The sequence below is a fragment of the Colobus angolensis genome, unplaced genomic scaffold, assembly GCF_000951035.1.
Source record: "Colobus angolensis palliatus isolate OR3802 unplaced genomic scaffold, Cang.pa_1.0 Scaffold285, whole genome shotgun sequence".
Classification (NCBI taxonomy): domain Eukaryota; kingdom Metazoa; phylum Chordata; class Mammalia; order Primates; family Cercopithecidae; genus Colobus; species Colobus angolensis.
Window position 1 is genome coordinate 4,433,585 of NW_012116099.1, and position 19,971 is coordinate 4,453,555.

At 43.9% G+C, this 19,971-nt stretch overlaps 1 protein-coding gene across 1 annotated transcript in view; it reads left to right on the forward strand.

Annotated features, from left to right (window-relative positions):
* ISM1 (isthmin 1, angiogenesis inhibitor) overlaps positions 1-19,971 on the forward strand; it is a 33,353-nt gene that overhangs the window by 532 nt on the left and 12,850 nt on the right. The window contains exons 2-3 of the mRNA XM_011948882.1: positions 5,473-5,712; positions 13,380-13,644. Of these exons, the coding sequence (XP_011804272.1) occupies positions 5,473-5,712; positions 13,380-13,644 (505 nt within the window). The remainder of the gene's footprint in view (positions 1-5,472; positions 5,713-13,379; positions 13,645-19,971) is intronic.

Consider the following 19,971-nt stretch of genomic DNA (forward strand, 5'->3'; position numbering starts at 1 on the left):
GCACTGCATCTCAGCTCTGAAACCCTTTGGATCTATAAACCACAGCTCTGTCAGACCTCAGAGACTCCTTCACCAGGATTGCAAAGCTCCTGGACAAGTCGCAGCACAGTATGATAGAGAGCTGTCAGACCAAAGGCTGGTGGGCTGAGACCGTGTGTTGGGCCCGATGTGTAAAATATTTAACTCCGTTAGTTCATCTGAAAGCAGCAGGTGTCTCTGATCGTTACTCGCACTGCATCTCAGCTCTGAAACCCTTTGGATCTATAAACCACAGCTCTGTCAGACCTCAGAGACTCCTTCACCAGGATTGCAAAGCTCCTGGACCCCTCCCCAGATCCCTGTTCTCTTAACCTGATGCATCTACTGCACGTTTAACAAGCCCTTTTTATTTCAGTTCAAACATTGCTTCCTCTGAAAACCTTTCTTTCTTTTTAATACCAATTTGCAAAGTAAGGAGTTTTATAATACCAACCTCAAATGGTGACAGTAAGTTTTCTGGATTTCTCTCCTTCATGAGTACCCTCATGAATTTTGATAGATTCAGTGTACATTAGTCAAGTACAATCTCTTTTTTTGGTTCAAATTCTCTGATCTGTGAACAACGGGGACCTGTCAAGCTGGCTCCTGTGTTCTTTCAAGAGTACCCTGTTAGTCTTTGAAAGCTTTCTTGCTTCTTGTTGCAGGAAAGTATCCCAAATTAATCTGTGCCTTCCCTGCCCAAGCTCTGTGCTCAACCCATTTGTCCAAGGAGTGCTGGTTCCTTTTGGTGAGGAAAAACCTCTTGCAATCATGATAGTATTTGGTTGGTGCAAAAGTAATGCTGGTTTTTGCTATTACTTTCAGTGGCAAAACCTTTATAATTTTCTTGGTCATCATAACTCAAAAATTAAAATCCCAAGAGGGCACAATGCTACTGGTACTGCAGCATTGTCAATGTTAACATTAAGATTAATGATAACAGTAAAAGACATATGGAGGTCACCATTCCAGGACCAGTGCGATAGCTCCATAATGCTATCAGGGACCTAAGCCCACCATCTTTCCAGTCAGCCACACTTAGACTACAACCTCCATCCTCAGGCCTGCCAGCTATCTCATTTTACATCAAGCCCTGTTTCCTCATTTCAGGCAGGACAAAGTGGAAAAGAGGCAAATGGCAAAACCGAATCTGAAAACTCCTTTTCAGCAGTTCTGTCCAGAACCTTCCACTTACTCCTCTTGGGGCAGAATTGTGTCATATGGTCACATCCAGATGCAGTGCATGCTGGGAAATGTAGTTTTTGCCAGGTCCACAGCCACCTGAAACAAACACCAAGTAAGAAAAAGAGGGGACTAGACATTGGGCAGGCAATTGCAATGTCTGCCACAGTATTGCCATATAAGGCAAAATACTAGGCTGCAAGAACAGGATATTTTTATTACTATTCCTGTTTTAGATAAGTTCTAAAATAATAGAAGGAGAGGAGCACCAAGCAGTAGCTAAATAATTTGGCCAGTGAAGATCACCTGCCTCAGCAATTGAACGGTTCATGTGCATAAGCCGTTCAGTAGCTGCATTTCTTCTGTTTTCCTTCTCCTTGCTAGTCACAGCTCTGAAATTATAGTCACAAGAGGAAACATTGCGGCTGGTACTGCAGCATTGTGAATGTTAACTCATAGATAGTTAACTCAATGCTAACTCATTGTCAGTGTTAACTCATAGATTGATGTTCAACTCAAAGACACATTGTGGGTAAAGCAATATTTTCCCAAACTGAGCAGACCCCCTTGTATCACTTTAACTGGGGCGGAATGAATTCAACGGCATTTCGGAAAGAATGGTCATGTTTCTTTCCTTAAATTCCCAGACTTTCCTAAGATATCATTTTCAGAGAAGAATGTTTGCTTGACTGAATAAAACACAAAATATTTTACTTTTAACCTTGAGATCCACCACTGTTGAAAATCTTTACTCTGCTGGAATAATTCAAGTGGAATACTCAGTGAGTGAACTTGGTGATAGCTGGACTGATGTCCTCAACCAGGACCTTCAACGGGGGCTCTGCAAGGAGGATGTGCAGTATATCCCTTTGAGAAGAGATGAAGAAAGATTTTCTTCTGTATGACTCTAGGATATTCTGTCTGTTGCCTCCTACTCTAGATTTAAAGTCTAGATGACTAAAATAATGGCTACTCTTAAATCTTGTTATTGATTGAATAAAACAGGGTTTCATTCTATATGGGCCATCCTTAGCCACACTTCCCTTATCCTAAGATTTCCAGTCTCTTAACAGCTTGGGGGCATGCCGTTGCAAGGGGGCAAGGTTTCTAGTTAAATATGTTTTGGAAGAGGTGCAAGAGTAACTCAGATGTTCAGAGATTGTGATTAGCATTTCTTTATTACTTAGCATCTTCCAAATACTTTACAAACACCAAGCCTGTGTCTGGGGGGCAGGGAAGTTCGGAGAGATAGAGAAATGCCACAATTGTGTGCATAACTGAAGCCAAAACATATTTCAGCCCCAGTTGTCTGACTATTCCCAGCAGAAGTATTTGTGGCCAGAACTGGCCAGCCAGTGGCCCTAATGCGACGCTTCTCTTTCCATGTGTAGGCACAACCTAACCCAAGTGTCTTGACTAATCCTGCGGGGAGGGTACGGGGCTCTTCTTATTATCTAATCTGCTTTACATGCAAGGTCCTTGAGTCCTAGAGAGTTTAAGGGGTTTGCTTGGTCTGGGGCTAAGCCAGAAGCGCTCTGTGGTGGTGGATTTCCTACCAGGAAAAATTCAAGAGTCACATCAATCAATCAATCAAACTTAGTCCCTGTTTTTTCAGACATCTAGGGAAAATGTTAAAGAGTAGCAAAAACATATTTTCTACTTCTTCTAAAATGTAAGTGTTCACAGTAGAAAGAGTACTACATCACAGGGGAAAGGAAAGAGAGCCCCATTTTTAACCTAATTAAGCAGTATACCTCCATTGTGGCAATGAAGTTAGGGTTTGATTTACAAGAAGTACTAAAGCAATTGGGAAGCAAATTCTGGGCCCCTTCCAAGATTTGTAATCCTAAATCCTACACAAGGAATTATCTGTGACAATCTAACTGTCCCCCCTAATGTTGCTGGAGAAGTTTTAGGGTTGGAGATTAAGGGAAAAAAGCAAGGGAACAAATACATTCAGCTATCTCCCCTTTGGGATGTCATAGAGACGTCCCCCCCTTTTTTTATGTTAAGAATAGATAGCATGCTCTCTCTCCTCTCTTCTCTTCTCTTTTCTTCTCTTCCCTTCGTTTCTCTCCTCTTCTCTCTCCTTCTCTTTCTCTCTTCTCTTCTCTTTCTCTCTTCTCTTCTTTCTCTCTCTTTCTCTCTCTCTGTGCTAGGCTCAAACAACAATACACTTGGCTCTGTTGCATTGAGTAATGTCTCAAAATGTCAGGGCAACTCCCTCTATCGGGATGTGCCAGGAGACGAAAACCATGGCAGAGAGGTGACTGGAAAGGTGAACAAAGACACTGCCTCCGCCCACATCTTCTGAGCTGTGGAAAGGTGAGCAAAAACATGCTGCAGAGTGGCCAGCTTTCCCCTATCACTGCATGTTTTAAAGAGGTGATAGATGAGGTCTCTATCTCTATCCTCCCCTTGGCCTCTTCGAACATTCAGAGGTGGTCTCTGCACCAGTGAGTTTGTTCCTGAGCCCCATTCCTATTTAAACAGATATATAAAAATCTATTCACAGCTGGGCATGGTGGAACGTGCCTGTAATCCCAGCTACTCGTGAGGCTGAGGCGGGAGGATTGCTTGAGCCCAGGAGTCTGAGGGTGCAGTGAGCTCGACTGTGCCACTGCACTCCAGCCTGGACAACAGAGCAAGACCCTGTCTCTAAAAAATGACACATAAATAAAAGTAAAAATAATAATCCCTTCCCTAAGGTTAGTTCTCCAAGAAGATATGTATCTGCTAGTCTGTTTCAGCCTCAGTGCTCTTGACCTTGGGTGCTCAGAGTCATGAGTGTTTTTATACCAGATGCAACCTTTTGGCTGGGTCAGAGGCACTGTGATGGGGGGCAGAGAGGGCATGTGGAGACAGTGTGCTGAAACATACACTCCCAAACCCCAAAACATGCCCAAGAATAACAAGAACATTAACCACTGACCCAAAGCTTGGTGAAATTCTATCTCCTTGTCTCTCTCCACCAGTAAACATGAAAATGCTATCCCTGAAGGCTGGAGTAAATCTTCTGTGAGAGGAGAGGGGAGAAAAAGAAAGGCTGGTTTGGAAAAGGAGTCCAGCGACTTCTATACTCTTCAATCACTAGAGAAATTTCCCCATAGCGATAAAGAAATGGAGACATTTTTCACACCTGGGAAAAACAATGGGCTTGCACTTTTCAGTATAAAATCATTAGATTTCAGAATGCCTTTTCATGACTTTTTCTTTGACTATCCCTGTCTCTTCATCCTCATCACCTATGGTTCTTCCCTCCTTCCCTCTACAACAGCTTTGCTGGCCATTCTGTTTCTCAAACCAGCCAAACTCATTCCCATCCTGGACTTGAGTGTTCCCTTTGCTGTTCCCTTTGCTAAAATGTCCTTCCCCCAGATTATTGCAGGGTGCCACCTTCTCTTGTTCACATCTTGCCTCAAGTGTCACCTTCTCTGAGGGGTTGTCCCTGACCACCCATCTAAGGTTTTCCCCAGCCACCCTCCATCATCTTCTTTCTTTTCTTCTTGGCAGTCACCATTCTGTGATCTGATCTTATTTATTTATCTATGTACTTATTGTTTATTTCCCTCACCTAGTTGTACATTTCAAAATAATAGGTCTCATGTCTATCCTGTTTATTGCTGTATCTCCTAAGCCTAGCATGGTTGGCATTTGTTGATTGGATGGATGGGTGTGTGGGTGGAAGGATGGATGGATGGATGGATGGATGGATGGGTGGATAGATGTATATGTGAATGGATGGATGGATGGGTTGATGGACAAATGGACAGACAAATGGATGAATGTATGTAATCAATAATATGGCCCGAGAACTTTATCCAGCTTGGTCAGATCTTTCGCTCCATTCCCTACACAAAAGAAAGCAACTCTGGACACTAGAACTATAACTAAAGCCAAGGTGGTTAATCAGTTGAAGCTGTGAGAAGAGAAACATAATTTGGTTCCAGCTTTAAATGAGCACCTATTCTCCTTCAAAATAGTGTTTTCATTTTTAAAGTACTTTGAAGCTTAATAAATAGCCCATAACTCATTAACCCTCAGAAAATTCCCAAGTAGCAGGCTAGAAGAAGTTTTCTGATGATCTGGCTTTTAAGACATGAAGAAACTAAACCATGGGGTTGCAAAACGAGTTTGGAATGTCCTACTGGCTTAATTTCAGCTGCTGGAATTGTCCTTGCTCCTGAATATAATGGACTGTTAAGGGTGACATTTTTAAATCATGTGTCTCTTTAATAGGTGTTTGTTTGCTTGTTTGTTTGTTTGTTTTAGAATAACCTCAACGTGGGAAGTGACTCCACATCAGAAACCAGCTTTTCTCTCTCCAAAGAAGAACCAAGGGAGCGTCTGGACCACCAGGCTGCACACCAACCCTTCCCCAGACCGCGATTCCGACAAGAGATGGGGCACCCTTCATTGCAAAGAGATGGCCCCAGATCCTTTCTCCTTGATCTACCAAACTTTCCAGATCTTTCCAAAGCTGATATCAATGGGCAGAATCCAAATATCCAGGTAACTCTTGGCACATGGAAGGCAGAAGATAACAAAACAGTCCATCTTCTGTTTTCTGATTATTCCAGTGGAAACTGCTGCCTTACCTCACTTTTCTTCTTAAACCCTGAATGATTCCTGCTTAAGATCATGTTATCTCCATAAGAACAGTGCTGCATTTCATTAAGCAACACCCGTGATTGTGAGATGCACCATTATTTTGTGAACCACTCAAAAGAAGAAAACACTACCAATTAAAGTACAACACACCAAGGATTACAAAATACATACTAATTTAAGAGACAGTGAAATATAAAAGCAAAACAAAACAAAATAGTCTGAAATGTAAAAACAAAACAAAACAAAATTGATGAAATGTGGCAGTTTTAGGAAAAAGCCAATCTGACCTGCGAACAGATTGGGCAAATGATTTCAAACATTTCAAAGAACTCAGGAAAGCTCTTTCTCTTAATGCCCCTCTAAACTTGCCTTGGACACCAGAAATTCCTTCACAGAGACAAGCTTCCGTTACTCTAAAGTATACATGACTTACAAAACAATAAGAGGAAGGAAATTGAGAATAGGAGTTCCTAGGGGAGAGATGGCTATCTTCCACTAAGATGGGATCTGATGAAGCAGTAGGAAATGGAAGGTTGAGGAAAGGGTGACTGGGGTTAAAAATAATAACTTTCATCTACACTGAAATAGCTCAGTATACTTTACAAAGCAAATCTTGATCTGATTTGACCCTCCCGACACCCTCATGAAGGAGACAAAGCCCGTGTCGTTTTTCTAATACTATCAGTAATGCACCAGATACTCAGGAAGTTACTGTTTGGTTTACCCAAAGTCACATGGCAGTAAATAGTAGTTGTAGGGTTCAGATCCAGGCTCTCAGACTCTCAACCCACATTCAGAGACAAACTCCTAATTTTGAATGTTGTTTGTACCTTTTTCTGTTTCCTCCCAAAGATGGTCCCTATGATGGTTGAGACAGGCTCATCCCCCGAGCAACCCAGCCCCTATCCTCCTATGACTGCTTCCATACTTTTTTTCAAGATGGCCTCACTCAGTCACCCAGGCTAGAATACAACGGCAGGATCATAGCTTACTGCAGCCCCTACCACCCAGGCTCAAGCGATCCTCCCACCTCAACCTCCTGAGTAGCTGGAACTTCAAGTGTGTGCCCCTACTTCCAGCTCATTTTTAAATTTTTTTGTAGAAACAGGGTTTTGCCATATTGCCCAGGCTGGGCTCAAACTCCTGGGCTCAAGCGATCCTCCTGCCTCGGCCTGCCACAGTCCTGGGATTGCAAGTATGAGCCACCATAGCCAGCCCATACTTGTAAGCTTTGCTTCCAATTCTTTCTATTTGTATAGGGGCACCTTTTCCATACTTTTTCCTCTCTGGACCAAATGCCAGTTTGCTTACATAGCAGAAAGTTCCTGAAGCTGGACTCAGACCAATTGATCCTTCATTAACTGCTTCTCTCTCCACAGACTAACACCCTCTGCGTGATATGGTTTTAGATCAGGTTTCGTGGACCTGAGTTGTTTTGCTCTTAACACCAATGTCATGGGGGCAGGCAAATCTTACTGAGAACACTTCATTAGAATACCAACCCCCACTGTATATAAAATGCTGCATTAGGTTATAGGAAATTGAAAAATGTAAGCCCTGTTCCCTCCAATGAATTAGATCGCTGTGAAGATCCCAGCTACCACATAAAACAGTGCTGGAGGGATCATGAAGACAGAGGAGGAAAAGCACTGTGTCCCAAGGGGGTGGATCTCAACAGGTGGGAAGAAGTCAGACAGGCTCTGTTGATGGTACAGAGTAAAAAATGTTGTGGAGGTCACTGTCGACAACCCATGCACAGAAATCACTGCCTACTGCCCAGTCGAGTTATTCTATTTCTGCTCTATACAATCCCTATCTGTAAATTTTCTGTTGGTGATATGGGGAGGGGGGGGAGGGTGGCCAGCATTTTATTGATCTGATGATGTTTTGGCCCTAAAGAAAATAAAATTGTGCTGCATTTCTGGCCTTCTGTTTCTGGAAGACCACAAAAGGTTAGTATTGGTCACTCAGAAAGATGTTCAAAGAAAGAATAAAACAACTGCTACCCCTGGGAGCCCCAGTCTTCTGTCAGCATGTAATTGTGCGTGCATGCACACACACACACCCACACACCACACAGCACTAGCCACTGCTGCCTCATGCACCACTGCACTTGTGTAAACCAGTTCCCTGGTGGTCCTTTAAAACATGAGGTGCTTTCTACAAGGAGGTGATGGTTTCCGTGTTGGCAGCTCTCACCCCTTTCTCAGAGCACTGTTCTTTTGTTGAAATCCACTGGTTTGACACAGGGCCGATTCAGCCCAGCAGACAGCCCTGCTGGTCCCTGCGGGCCCCGTCAAAGCATTCCCTCTCCCTGGGTATCAGAGTGAAGTCAGGTGAGGGGCCCTTCAGTGGGTCAGCTTCCGCTGCCAGGGCTTCTGGCCTCATCTGCCCCTTCCCCTGGCAACCTGCCTTTGCCCCCACCTGGTTCTCCCTAGCTGGAGCCTGGGAGCTGAATGGGAACTTGATACCCACCCTCCGCACCGCCCCACCCCCTCAGGCTCTGGAAGTGTTTCCCACGCTCCAGGGCTAAGGAAACAGCCTGCACCTTTCCAAAGTGACATCGCTAAGCCCATGCAAGAGGCCACGTCCCCCCTGGGCCTCTTGACTTTCAGGATAGGAAATCCTTCTAAAAGCCCCAACACCTGCTTCTGTAGAGCATTTTAACTCCCAGGAGTCAGGCAGCCTCGGTCCCGAGTGAATCAGACAATTCTATTTTAAGAGTGGCTTCAAGCTGTGGAAGTGAGGAGGGGGAAAAAATGCACAAAATAGAAATAAATGGCCTCAGACTCCTAAACGGAATCTCCATATGAAATTTCAAACAATGTAAGAGGTTGGGTTTTATTGAAAGCAAAAATCATTCAGGAAAGAAAGTGAATCCCCCAGAACAAGTTAGACTTTGGTATCCTTGGCTGGGTTTTCAGTCTGCAGCTGATAGTCAGTTATCAGAGACAAAAATCTCTGAAATAAATGCATTATTAGGCTTACTGCATCGGTTCATTACTACACTAGCTATTCACAGCCAAATACTCTCTTTTCTGGATCAAGTTGAGATTAGTATTCATTTCAATCAATATACTTATTTCTTTTCTCCCATCAAGAGGGACTTAAAAATAGTCATGTAAAGGCCTTTTTTTCCTTGCACAGACATATTGCATGGCCCCAGGCCTCTTTAGTGCCACAAGATACAATCAGATGAGTTGGCCAGGGTTACAGTTGTACGTGCTTCTACTTTTGCTTTGGCCTCCTCCTTTTTCTCTAAAATACTTTTAGAGGAATGGCAGGTCTGGCTGGATAAGAATCAAGAAATTTCTCTGCCCAGGACATGGACCCATGCCCCTATAGAGACAAGCCTGTTCAGCTCAGATTCTCATGGGGTACTGCTGTCAATATATGGAGGCAGATTGACTTGTGTTTGGGATCAGGCACCACCATTTAGTCAGCCAGACTTGACCTCTGTAGCCCCATGCAGGTTTACTGGACCTCTCTGTGCCTCAGTTTCCTTGTCTATAAAATTGGAATGACAGTACTACCTATGAGTAACTATGTAGTATAATACTACATATAAGTGTGATTTTCTGTGAGGATTCAATGAGATCATCCATATGAAATACTTAGCACAGGGCCCAATATAGGATAAGCTTCCCAAAACTGATAGATGCTGGTTGGTGATGATATTGGAGATGAAGATGACTGAGGAAACATATATAAAAATAATTGGGAATCAGAAGAACTGGTTCAGAGACCAACACTATACCTTCCTTGCTGTTTACCTGAGGACGTTGAATTCTCCAAGCCAGTTTGTGTGCCTGAAAATTGGGTCTAGGTTGTGTAAAAGGGACAGTAATGCCTGGACTGACATGCTGTAAGTCTCAAAGCAGTAACCACAGTTAGCTGGGGTTGCCACACTTGTTCTTAAAACGTCAGCAGGTCTGAAAAGAGGAAATTAGATATCTTCCTAGTCCATTTTGTGTTCTTTCCATGGCAATTGTCGAGAAAGAAGGGGTAAAATGATCTGGATTTAAAACCATTGTTGGAGACATGTCCTTGGATGCTCTGTGCTCCTGAGGAAATCCTTTTCCTCTCTGGAAAATACCTGCCCATTCCCACGACTTTCCACAGCTCACAAGGCTTAGAGGACCAACAAGCAAGAAGGCTTTCCTGAGTTTGAAGAGAATGGCCTCTGGATTCTCAGTGGCGTTGGTTTATTATCAGCTAGACTAAGAATGGTGTGGGTTTCCCTGTGGAAAGTGCATTTCCAAGCAAGAATCAAGAGTTTGCTTCTAGTCAATGTATTAATTTTCAAGAGAAGGAAAGCTGATCAAGGTGCATTGGAACTTTTCCTCATTTCCTAAGACAGAATTATCCAAATTATCACTTCTTTTGGACTCTCTTTCTTGGAGCTGGGGAGATTGTGCCAGAAATTGAACTTGCGGCTTTTGAAAGAGTTCCCTTTCTTTTGTCATCATGACTTGAGTGTGGAAAAGTCCAGAAGAAAAAAATATACTAAGACACTTCAATTATGTGTGTTAAGGATGAGAAAGCATGGTAAGATCTAGAGTCTTTGTCAGTTTGGAAATTTGTGCTCACTCTGCACCTACAGCTCATCACACTGATCATTATTCAAGACATCTTTATCAACAGATTCTTTGATGCTAAAAAGTGTGTAAATAGAATGAGAGTAATAGGAAACATAAAACGAGCCCTTGCCATTGGAGAAGTCATTGATCACACTCATTAAGTCTTTTTAATTGGATGCCTATAAAACCTCAGGCTCAAGATTAGATTTCTTATTTTGATATGAGCGTAAGGTTTTCACTTTGTTAACTGTAGGGAAGGTGGATACTAAGATTTGTTTGTTTTGTGTTTTGTTTTTGTTTTAATTCAGTTGAGGCAGTGGCTAGCAATTAAAGGGAAAAATAAACCTCTAAGTGTTGAGATTTAGTCATCGATATAGCTTTTGGAGTAAATTTGTATTTTGCTACTCATCGCCTGGCCAGGCAACAAATCTATTTTGTTTGGATCTGAGCAGCAATTTGGAGGAAAAAAAAAAATCATATTGACGGTAATAGCTTGAAACATGAAATTGTTTTTATTCCTAGCTTGGAGAAATTGCAGGGCACGTTTTGTTTAAGCAATCCCTTTGACTCCAGTCTGAATACAAATGGAATACCAAAAGTGTTGGGCACATTCCCTCTTATCTCCTACCCAGAGACTGATTTCATTACCATAATTGCAGGCTTGCCTGGCTCTTGGCAGCCTCTCCCCTCCAAGACCCTTAATAGCCTTACAGACGATTGTTGCAGCTCAGTTGTTCCGTCTGCAGGCAGAGGGAGATGGGGCTGCAGAGAAGAAAGGTTATGTCTCCAAAGGCTCAGCATCGCCCTGTCACTGCCCAGCTTGGCTCGGCTCTACCCAGCTGTGTGCTCCTTCTCCACTTGTCTTTCTAAGCTTCTGTGTGGGTCCCTGTTACCATTACTCTCCCACGACCATTCATTCCAGCAAATAGCAATGATACAAGATGTATGATGTATTCCTTTGTTTTTCTTCCCCCTTTTGTTTTTTGTTTGTTTGTTTGTTTGTTTTTTGTTTTTTACTTTTGGGATTACTGAAAAGCTCCACAATTATTTACAAATATGCAAAGGGTGCCTACAAGACTGGAGTAAGGGTGGTGGCATGGGGTAAAGCTAGCAGTGCCCTTCTAGGTGTCCCATGACAGAGGAGAAAGGTGCACTTGGCCTGCTGCAACCTGAGTAGACTCTGGGGTTGAAAGTCACCCTCTTGATCATGTGTCCGGACTCCACAAAACCACAGCCCCGGCCCACTGGCTGGGCAACATCCTTTGAAGTGAGCAGAATTCAAACCTCCCCATTCCTAACACAAAAGGAAGGGGCTGTTTGTCTCAGGGAGGGGCACACCCTGGTGCAGTTTGGCAGAGCATCTCAGCAACTCTCTCAGATGTCAGGTTAGGGCAAAACTGGAAATGCATCTGCCCAGTACATCTTGGGTTGATTACTTGGAGCGCATGTTTCTGATTCATTTGCACATAACTCATCCAGGGGGTGTTGCAAGAGCTATGTGATGGCTAAAGGAACCCAATGCGTCTTTTATTATGTTTTTAAAACAAGTCTTTCTACGTTGATTGTCTCTTGGAACCAAGAAGCTTCTTTCTTCCAGCCCTGTGACAGACTTCAGAATGAGACTTTCGTAAATCTGAGAACAAGTTCTAGCTTTGGCTCTAGGACTATCTACTCTGACCCTAAGGGTTGGTTGAGGAGTGTGCAGTCTAGGGATAAACCATGGGGTGAGTGAAAGTCGTAGCTGGGAAAGCCTGGTCTTGAGGAGCTTGTACTTATGTCTCTATACACCCTGAAGCAACCAACCCCCACCTGCACCTGTGGTCTTGTTGTTTCTTTGGTCTCATGAGGGGACAGTAGCTCTGTCACTTACTTTTTGAGAGACAGTGTGGCAAAGTTAGGGAGAGCATGGGCTCTAGATCCAGACTCCCCATGTCTGCCACTTACTAGCCCTGTGACCTTAGGCAAGTTGTTGATGTCTCTGTGCACCAGGTTTCCCTGGTTGTAAAAGTTATCTGGCAGTCATCTCAAAACTTAATAGTTTGAGACAATGACCACGGGATTGCTGTTGGTCAGGAATTTGACTAGAACTCAGCTGGGAGAGCTTGTCTCTGCTCCATGTGGTGTTGGCTGGAGTGACCCAGTTGAGGCTGGAAGATCCACGATGGCCCTACTCACATGACTGAGCCCTCAGAGCTAGACATGGGCTGAGAGACCTTGGTTCTTCTCCATGCAACCTCTCTCTTTACATAGTCTCTACACACGTAGTGGTCTAGGCTAGGCTTCCTTGCATAGCGGTTAGAACATTCCAAGAGAATGAAAATGGAAGCTGTAAGGCTTCTGCTAAGATCCGTCACCATTCCACTCCTATCCATTCTGCTGGACAGAGTGAATCACATGGCCAATACAGATCTCCAGGGAGGAGAAATGGGCTCCACCTCTCTCAGTGGGAAATGTGGCACACGCAAACATGGATGGGAGGTCTTTACAAGAGTTAAATACTATAGGTGGAGTATTTAGGATAGTGCCTGGTACAGAGTTTGTGTTCACAAATGTTGTATTTTATTATAATATGATTATTCTGGTATCACTTCAGGAACAAATATAGTACGTGTTTACTTCCTGAATGAAGGGCTTCTCAATACCACATGGAGGAGAGACAAACTCTCCAGGCTCAGCTCTACTCAAATTCCTAACCCACAGCAATCCAACAGTCATTGTTTCCAGCTATTAAGTTTTTAGTCATCAGTAAATCAGGGACTCCAGTGATGAATTTTCCCCTCTCAACCCGAGGCCATGTTCCATCTAGTCGTGGAATTCATGTGGACCATCCCTGGAGGTTTTCCATTTGTATCACTATGCGGTCTCAGCTTTCCTTCACAAGGGATACATCCATCATTTCCCTCTGCCCTCTCAGACTTTCTTCCAAGGGTCACGTAGCTTGGAGGCTATTGACTCCACATTGACCCTGGCCTATTCTGAATTCTTCAGGTCACCATAGAGGTGGTCGACGGTCCTGACTCCGAAGCAGATAAAGATCAGCATCCGGAGAATAAGCCCAGCTGGTCAGTCCCATCCCCTGACTGGCAGGCCTGGTGGCAGAGGTCCCTGTCCTTGGCCAGGGCAAACAGCGGGGACCAGGACTACAAGTACGACAGTACCTCAGACGACAGCAACTTCCTCAACCCCCCCAGGGGGTGGGACCATACAGCCCCAGGCCACCGGACTTTTGAAACCAAAGAGCAGCCAGAATATGGTGAGTTTACCACCCAGTAATATAAAATTGGTGGGAAGAATAAATGAGGATGATGTCTTGGACATGCAGCCAAGCAAAGCCCTGCTTAGAGCATGTGGCTTCTGGTCTTCTGTGAGGCAAACCTCACAAAGGCTCTGTTCCGCAGAAGCCCGAAGGAGGCACCAGCAGCCACATTTTTCTGGAAAGATTGTAATTTTAAATCAAATCATAACCACTATACCAATTATCTTAAGAGAGAATTTTTTTAGGATCTTTGGGGTTCTTTCTGCCTTCCCCACCCCTCAAATTTCAGTTTTATTTCTAAAACTGAAGAAATTATCCAATAAACTTGCTTGTATTTTTTACTGTAAAAATTCATCCTGAAAATCAATGTAGTGAAAGAGATGCATACGGCTGCTTCCTTTGACCAGGCGACTGTGTTATGTTTTATATTGGCAGTGGAGTGGTCCTGGGGAATCCACACCAACGGGTATGTCTCAGGTCTTCAAAGTAACCCCTCCCCCAATAAATTTCAAAACTCCAAGTTGGGACTTCTGGTTTCCTGTGTTTTGGGAGTAGGATAAGTGAGGTAATACCTTCCAAATTCAGGGAGTTAAAATAATAAAAATTCATTTCTCACTTGAGTTGGGACGGGAGACAGGGTAGGAGAACTCAGCTCCACTCAATCATTCAGGGATCCAGCCTCCTCCCATTTTGGAGTTCCACCAACTGTTAGGGCCTGAGAGTTATCCCCTGGATATTCTGTGTCCAGCTGGTGTCTAGGGAAAGAAAGGGAGCTTGGAGAAGGAACACACACTCGTAAGGCCCTCGGCCTGGAGGTGACACACATCAGATCTACTGAAATTCTGTTGGGAAGACCTGGTCACATGTCCCACCTTGGTGCAAGGGAGGCTGGGAAATGTGTTCTATGTGTGTCCAAGAAAAAGAGGAAACCAATTTAGCAAGCATCTGGCCAGATTTAGTGGGGAATCAGGCAGTTTGTTATAAGAATATTTAATGTCTTACAAATGCACCCATCATCATGCTTTTCTTGTGGCTTCACGATGTGGACTTTGGAGTGAGCAGTGTATGAAGAGGATGACTTGTCTTGTACCATTTACATGCTAACCTTTATCCCCATTTTTCAACAGATAGACAAGTTGTGTATTAGAGACTCATTTCTTCTCATTAATAGAGAATTCTAAGCAACTTCCAAAACAGCAAAACAAAAATATTATTTTGCCACATCATCAGTTGTTCAACCAACATTTATTAAGGGCAAATGTTGTGTCCAGCACTATGCTGGGAACAAAAATGAGCAAGGCATAGTTTGTCCCCAGAACAGATCTCACCAATCTGTGGATCAAGGGAGAAAATTAAACAATAGAGAAAAATAGTGCCATGGTAGAGATATACATCAAATGCTACGGTAACAGAAAGAGAACTCTATATCCCTTCCAGCCAGCGGGCTCATGAAACCTTCACCTTTCCCAAAAGAAGTCGAGTTATCTGCTTTCCAAGAGGAAGGACTTGGGATAATAGCCAACATTTAAATAGTACTTACCATGCACTAGTCCCTGTTCATGGCATTTCACATATATTATTTCATTTAATCAGCTCTCTGAGGCAGATACTGCACTTTACAGATGGGAAAGCGAAAGCCTGGAAAACTTAAGCAACTTAACCTGGAGGGCTAAGACCTGAGACTCACCCCAGGGAGTCTGGGTCCAGAATCTGTCCTCTTGACCACTATACAATTCTGCCTTTCTGGGGAAAAAAGTCGCACACCCTTTAGGACAGCAGAAGGATCTAGAAATGAGTGCTTAGGTTGGAAGATAGGAATGGGAGGAAAAGATCAGTGCCATTGAATGAGAGAAGCACAGAGGACTGCTTGATGCCAGCCTGACATTGCACAGCTTTTGTGGCTTCACCTGTTTGCCCAGCCCACACAGAACATTGTTTCTGAGAGTAGAGCTCAGACACCTGGCATCAGAATCATTCAGTTGCATGTTTACAAATGCCAATCTTGGGCCGCAACCCTTTCCCTATATACCTCAAAGTGTGGCCCCCAGAACCAGCACCACTAGCATCACGTGGAAATGCAAATGTTTCAAGCCTGACTCCACACCTACTGAGTCAGACACTCTGGAATCGGACCAGAAATCTGCTTGAACAAGCCCCCCAGGCACTCTGCTGCATTGAGCACCTCTGTTTGAGAGGAATGGTTCTCCACCTTGGTTGCTCATTATACTCACCTGGAGAATTGTTTAAAATCCCGATGCCTAGACCTCTCCCCAAACCAGGTGAATTGGGATCTCTGGGGATGAGTCCCGGGCATCGTTGTCTTTTAAAGCTCCAAGGATGACTTCAGTGTTCAGCCCAGGTTGAAGGCCACTGCTTTCCATCTCCTGAATGAGAAGGTCTAGAAGTGACACCTGGAGTCCGTTGTTGTTTGTATCTTTGTTTCTTTCCTTTTTCAGTCAGGGTCACCAGATGATTCTCTTGCACACTGAAGTTTGAAGACCACCACTAGAAACAACTTTTTCATCTAAAGCCTTTACAGAGTACAGTTTGCTGAATTTATGAGCATTAAGAACACCCCCTCTATTTCCATCTTGAGGCTAGAATTTGCTCCACGGCAGTTACTGTGGCTACCTCAGCCACCCGCACCCCCAGCCTCCTAGACCTAGAGTACCATTGAGCTCCCCACATCAGGAGCTCACAGCATGCCTGGGCCATGGAGAAGCTCCTATCCTGTATTATTTCAAAGTACTTCCTGGTATCTTCCCCATCATTAGAGTGGACATCGGGATTGCTGCTTTATAAATAAAGTTGTGTTCTGTACGGTACCTCTAAAGCAGTGCTTCTCAGACTTTCATACATGACTAGCCCCAGCGGCTTGTTAAAATGCACTTTCGATGCAGTAGGTGTAAGAAAAGGGCAGAAGCCTGGGTGAAACTGAGACTGCTGGCCCTCTGACCACACTTTGAGTAGCAAAACTCTATACCCATTGTAGGTGCTTAGTAGCATTTGGCAGAATGAATGAATGAGTGATCATTGCGTCCCAGGATAGTCACATTCTGGAATTCATCTTTTCCAGAATTCCATACAGCATCAGATAAACTGAGAATTCCCCTTTTCTTTCTGTTTTCTTTATTTTTATTTATTTATTTATTTTTTAAGACATGGGTCTCGCCCTGTTGCCCAGGCTGGAGTGCAGCGGTGTGATCAGAGCTCACCAAAGCCTCCAACTCCTGGGCTCAAGCAGTCATCCCACCTCAGCCTCCAAAAGTGCTGGGATTTTTATCCCACAGACCCACTTCTATTGCCGTCAACAGGAAACTTGGAGCAATTTCTAAGTATTTATCCCTATATTGGGTGCTGTTGTGCAGGAAACAGAAAGAGAACATATCACCCAGGAAGGAGAGGTTCATGCAACAGCAAAGTAGTGCAAGTCACTGTATCTCGGGGCTTGCAGCCTCGTCGGAGACAGGCTAAAATTGCCACAGGAGCTGGCCTTCATGGAGGAGATAGATCTCAGAGTTTTGAAGGTAGAATTTTTAGTAAGAATTTAAATATTTGTCCACAAGGAGTATTTCTAAAAATCCTAGGTGAAATACATATAGGATACAATGGCATCTGTAGAATAAATTACAAAATACACAACAGAAGACAGACCTCACTTGTGATGATGAAAACACATGTGATGATGCTGTGAGTCGGCTCAACTGTGGAAAGTATGTGTTTGAGATGCTGCATTTTAAATCCTTTCTGTGTAGATACTTGGAGTATCCAGGGCAAAGAGAGAGTTCCAAATAAATATATATATATATTTATATATATATATTTTTTGTCTAACAGTAGTATACCATTTCTGGAACTGTTTAGAATAGCCCACATAATAAAATTACATAGGTACTGCTTATCGTTACCTGGGTTAGGACTCAGTTCTTTGAAATTCTCTAACTGGTCGTGATCCTATCTTAATAGAAGATTTCACAGTGATTTTTTTTTTTCAGTTGTTTTTCTTTATAATGTTGAATTATGGCCACGTAAGTGGGTATCTTAAAGACAGAGCAACTTGGGCCAGAATCAAAACTGCTAGAATAATACCAAGCTATGGAACAGGATATGGCGGGAGCAGACAGATCTTAGATCTAATTCCAGCTCAGCCAAGTTTGAGCTGTATGACCTTAGGCAAGTACCCTAACCTCTCTGAGCCTCAGTCTCCTTGTCCATAAAAAGATGATGTTTCCACCTACCTCACAGGGTTATTGTAGGAGTTAAATCAGTAGATAGACAGGGCAGCTGGTTAAAGCAGGCCCTCAGTAATCTTGGATTACTTAGACACTGTCATCTTGGATTAGTGGTGCAGGTTTACTAGTGGCCAAGTCAAGACCCACGTCACTTCAATTGCCCCACCACTGTGACCGGCCCACAGAACTCTAGTGCCCTGAAACTATGAAAGGACTACTTTAAAACTCCAGCGGCATCCTTGAAACCCAGCTCTCAGCCCACTGCACTCGGGATAGTTTTGTTTCCTCCTTGAGTTATTTGATGTCACAGCCAGTGGCTGTCAAAGCACCATATAAATGCTCCCAGGAGCTGTTTTTTCCTGCCGTTGTCATTATATTTGTGATGATAGCTGCTCACATTGATTTTCTGCTCTGAGCAGTGGCCCCTGGTAGGCGAGCAACTGAGAACAGGCTTGTTTTATTATAGCAGAAAGGAGCACTGCCCTCAATGATTTGTACCTGTCAGAAATTCCCTTTCTGTTCTTTGAAGACATTAAACAAATAGAAATCCCCAAGAGGAGGGTCTTTGCCGGGACGTTGATGTGGGCCCATGTGCTGTGAAAGCTTCAGGGGAGTGAGCTCACATGCACACTTCTTCCTAGGAGGCAGTTTCACTTCATTGCCAGCCTCAATAGAAATAATTAACCACATGGCGAGTTCTATGCCTGACTTTGGGGGACCCATATGAAAAAAAAGTTTGGAAATAAAATGGCTTTGTGAGCATTTAAAATAAAGACGTGGAGAAAGCCACTTACTGCAATCATAAATCCTTAACGGCTTCAGAGTCTGGCAGCTGTCTAGAGAGCATATTTTAGGGAGGATTTTATGGGGTATTTGTAACAATTAGCTTTTGCTGCTTAGAAAACCACCCCCAGGCCAGGCATGGTGACGCATGTCTGTAATCCCAGCACTTTGGGAGGCCGAGGCAGGAGGATTGCCTGAGGCCAGGATTTCAAGGCTAGCCTGGACAACAACCTCATCTCTACACAAATTTTTTGAGAACCTTGGCCAGGCATGTTGGCACATGCCTGTAGTCCCAGCTACTCAGGAGGCTGAGGCAAGAGGATTGCTTGAGCCGAGGAGTTCAGAGCTGCAGTGAGCCATGATGGTGCTCCATCTGATGGTGTCACACTGTGCTCCAGCCTGGGTGACAGAGTGAAACTCTGAAACAGCCAAAAAAAAAAAAAAAGGGGTGGGTAGGGGGAAGAAAGAAAAGCCACCCGCAAAATTAAAGGAATGAAAGAGTTCTCTCTCTCACGAATCCATGGGTTGTCTGGACTCTTCTGGTCTGGTCTGGTCTGGTCTGGCTTGGCTGGGGCTGGATGGTTTAGGCTGGCCTCACTCACAATGAGGGGTGCCCAGCTGTGTGGATGCTGTATTGACAAGGCTGGGGCCTCTCTCCACTGGTCCCTCCTGCTCCAGGAGGCTAGCCTAGGCCCTTCACGCTTGGTGGAAGAGTTCCCTGCATCAAGAGGGAATGCATGGGCACTTCGTATACCTCAGCTGGCATCCTATTTGCTATTATCCCATTGGCCAAAGCAAGTCATGTGGCCCATCCTGGAATCAGCCTGAGAGGGGAGTAGCCAAGGGAATGGATTTAGAAAGAGGAATTATGGGCGTGATTTTTCACACAATCTGACACGGTATTAATGTTTAATAATTTAGGTCCAAGAAACTATAACAAGAAATCACCTCATGCAGGGATTCCAACACAAGTCTTATAGAGAGTTTAATGCTAAAATCTCAAAACTCAGGGGTGATGTCTCTCCAAATTTGCTGATTGCAATAATGGAGAGGCAAGGCTGCATGAGATTTCTGGATAGTGGAGGTCCCTTTGCTTTTACAAAGCCAAGGACACTACTTGGCATCAGTGTGTTATGTCTTATGCTGGTACCCACCCCACAGGTGATGCAAACTCTCCCTAGAGGATTTAATAAGACTTCTTCTGACTTACTCACTTCCCCTTTTTATGAATAAAAAACATTATAATCTTTACTTTTGACTTTTTTTAGCCGTTGTTCCCTTTAACAAAATCTGGCCTCAGTGGTACGTG